General features: G+C 41.5%; 1 protein-coding gene across 1 annotated transcript in view; it reads left to right on the forward strand.

Annotated features, from left to right (window-relative positions):
- Nucleotides 1–835: 835 nt before the first annotated feature.
- The window catches only part of tlcd2 (TLC domain containing 2), a gene marked incomplete at both ends in the record, with an annotated part of 20204 nt that continues 17947 nt past the window's right edge, over nucleotides 836–3092 (forward strand). Inside the window, 2 exons of the mRNA XM_083886964.1 lie at nucleotides 836–1014; nucleotides 1990–2056. Coding sequence (XP_083743090.1) covers nucleotides 836–1014; nucleotides 1990–2056 — 246 coding nt within the window. The remainder of the gene's footprint in view (nucleotides 1015–1989; nucleotides 2057–3092) is intronic.

Here is a 3092-nt window from a genome sequence, read left to right on the forward strand (position 1 = left end):
AAAATAAAGCGTTTACCGCACTCAGAATTTTAAACGTTATGTGTTTGCGGTGTTAAATGTTTTAATTAGTGTTCTCATACAGACGTAAACAAACGAGGTGTGTGAGCAGCTTGGTTGAGTTCAATATCCCTCGTAATTTGCAGCTTCCTCAGTCAGACACGATTTTCTAACGTTAACTTTAAGCTTTTTTTGACAACTTTACATATTTTGACTTAAAAGAAACTCTCTTGATATTCTGGCGATGTAAAACTGGTGGTGATGAACACTGGTCGGAAGGGCCCCCTGGGATTTTTTGCTTAGGGCCCCAACAGACTCTAGAACCGCCTCTGGTTATACCCAAATGTTGGTGGTACTGTAACTGTGACCTTTTTTCACAAATCTAGCAGACATTTCAATAAATAAGTGCTAAATAATTGAAAACATTTTGTATCTATTTGTGTCCGTTGACACTGAGTTTTCCGATGGCACGTGAACGTGGAACAACACATGTAACGTGCTCGTGGCCACGCCCCCTCGTAGTAGGGCGGGCGGACGCTGTTTGGTGCGCGTTGATGTCAAAAAAAAGTTACACAAGCGTGTGATGAGGTTGTACAACAGGACGCACTCGCACGCGCGCACCGAGGTTTTCTTCACACCTGAGAGGAAGAAACACCTGAAACCGTCAGGGAACAGGATCGTCCACTCCGTCTCTGAGTACCCGCGAAACTAACACCTTTCCCCCCCGGTTGAAGGACAGTGTTTTAAACTGTGTGTGGGAGTGTGGGCTCATCTGGACGCACGCGATCCGTGCACATCCCACGTTCATCTGGATTTCTATCACAAAAACACTTGAGCCATGGACGTGAGTTCAGTGATTCTGACCACCGGCTGCTCCGTGGGCTTCTTCAGACTGGTCAACGCAGGGGTCAGTCAGCTGCCCATGCCCAATGCTGCGCGCAGGAACGCGTGGAAATGGAGAAATATCTCCACATCACTCGTGCACAGTTTCATCACGGCCATCTGGGGCGTGCTGTGGTGAGTTTAACCCGAGGTTTTTTTTCTGCCCTCAACCAGTTGTTGATTGAGATTTGGCTCTGGACAGGGGCGTGAATAGGGCATCTCTTTGAGGCCCCACGGAATTATAGCTTAAAAACCAGAAAACTAACTCTAAAACCTATTAATCAATTGTCAAAATAGTTAATTTAGTAATTGCTTAATCATCAATAATCAAAGCCCTAGAGTAGGATTTAATGATTTGGGGAAACTATCCAATTGAGTATTATCAGTCGTTATAAATATATATACATTTTTAATAAAGTTTAAATCCAATATTTACTGTGTTATAGTAACTGTCAAAAGTAGAAGGTTTAAAGTGTAGCCTTTGCTATTTACCTTTTGAAATTGATTTATGGATCAGCGCTAAGGAAGTATTCAGCTTGTTTGTCAGCGTCATATCTTTAAAAGTCGATATTTGACAGTTCCTGTATTGACACACTGGTAAACTGGTGGGCAGCGTATGGTAGAGGTTTGTATTCTCTGATTCTGCTTATTGACTGTTTCATTTGTAAACTGAGCCTCCAGATAATGGCTGCGCTACCAAAGGTCTGACATTTGGGCCAATGTCCAGGTCACTGTGACGCCGAGCGACCTGAAACGCCTGATGACCACAGGAGAATCACTGATGATTTGTCCCAGCACACCATCCCATCATAAACTACTTATTGATGCTTTTATTAGGAAATTAGGATTCATGAAAACAATGATAGGCAGCTGATGTGTTCACGGTCAGTGTCCGTACACTACACTCTCCTGTCTGCCAAGGATAAAATCAAAAAACCTTAACCTTTTATTTTAACTTGTCCACAGCTTGATCCAAACCCTGGCTGCATAAAGTTATATTGAATTAAATTAAATAAGTTTTAATATCAATATTTAATCTCGAATGTCTTTGCACAAACCTTTTGTTTCATTTTGAAAAGCTTTTTATTCTCATTCTCTTTGTCTCTGCAGCTTTTTTCTTCAACCACAGATGGCTGAAGATTTGATAGAGACGTACTCGGTGTTTTCTCATGCCTTGGTGTCATTTTCAATTGGTGAGTAGAAATCAGGCCCCCCCCCCCACACACACACACACACACATACACACACACACACACACGGTGTTTACCTTCTGAGAGTCAGGTTGACAAGGTAAGCAGCTAATTTGTTGATAATGATGTGCTCCATTATTGTAAATCATGTAATGATTCGCTCTGTCTTTTGACTCGCATAGTTTTCATTGTCAATATTGTTTTAATGTTCAGTTTAAGTTGTGCTGTCAATTACATGGGAATTTCATTATGATTTCTCAAAGAAGTGAATTATATTTACTTGCGTTACTTTAAGTCAGGAAGTCATTTTTAAAATGTGTAATTTATCTTTTATTAAGTCTGTTTTTTGGGAGTGCTGTGATTTGCTACGTTTAAAATCACATCCTCCCCTGAGTAAAAAAATATTGGCAAAATTGAATAAAAACGAAATAAAAATCACACACCAGAAACTTTGGCAGTGAACGTTGAGGACATGTGAACGTTGAGGACAGATGAACGTTGAGGACAGGTCAACGCTGAGGACAGATGAAGGTTGAGGACATGTGAACGTTGAGGACAGGTGAACGCTGAGGACAGGTGAACGTTGAGGACATGTGAACGTTAAGGACATGTGAACGTTGAGGACAGATGAACGTTGAGGACAGGTCAACGCTGAGGACAGATGAAGGTTGAGGACATGTGAACGTTGAGGACAGGTGAACGCTGAGGACAGGTGAACGTTGAGGACATGTGAACGTTAAGGACAGGTGAACGTTGAGGACAGGTGAACGTTGGGGAGAGATGAACGTTGAAGACAGGTGAACGATGAGGACATGTGAGCGTTGAGGACAGGTGAACTTTGGGAACAGATGAACGATGAGGACAGGTGAACGTTGACACATGTGTTTACATGTTTTATTTTGTCAGCACTTTAATTTCTAAAGGTTTGCACAACACACCACAGAACCCCAACTTTGTTAAAAAAGTAACTTTTTTACAAGCTACTTTTTTTTACTTTAACTTGAGTACATTTTTAGTCCAGTA

The sequence above is a fragment of the Microchirus variegatus genome (genome assembly GCF_963457635.1).
Source record: "Microchirus variegatus genome assembly, chromosome: 3".
Taxonomy (NCBI): domain Eukaryota; kingdom Metazoa; phylum Chordata; class Actinopteri; order Pleuronectiformes; family Soleidae; genus Microchirus; species Microchirus variegatus.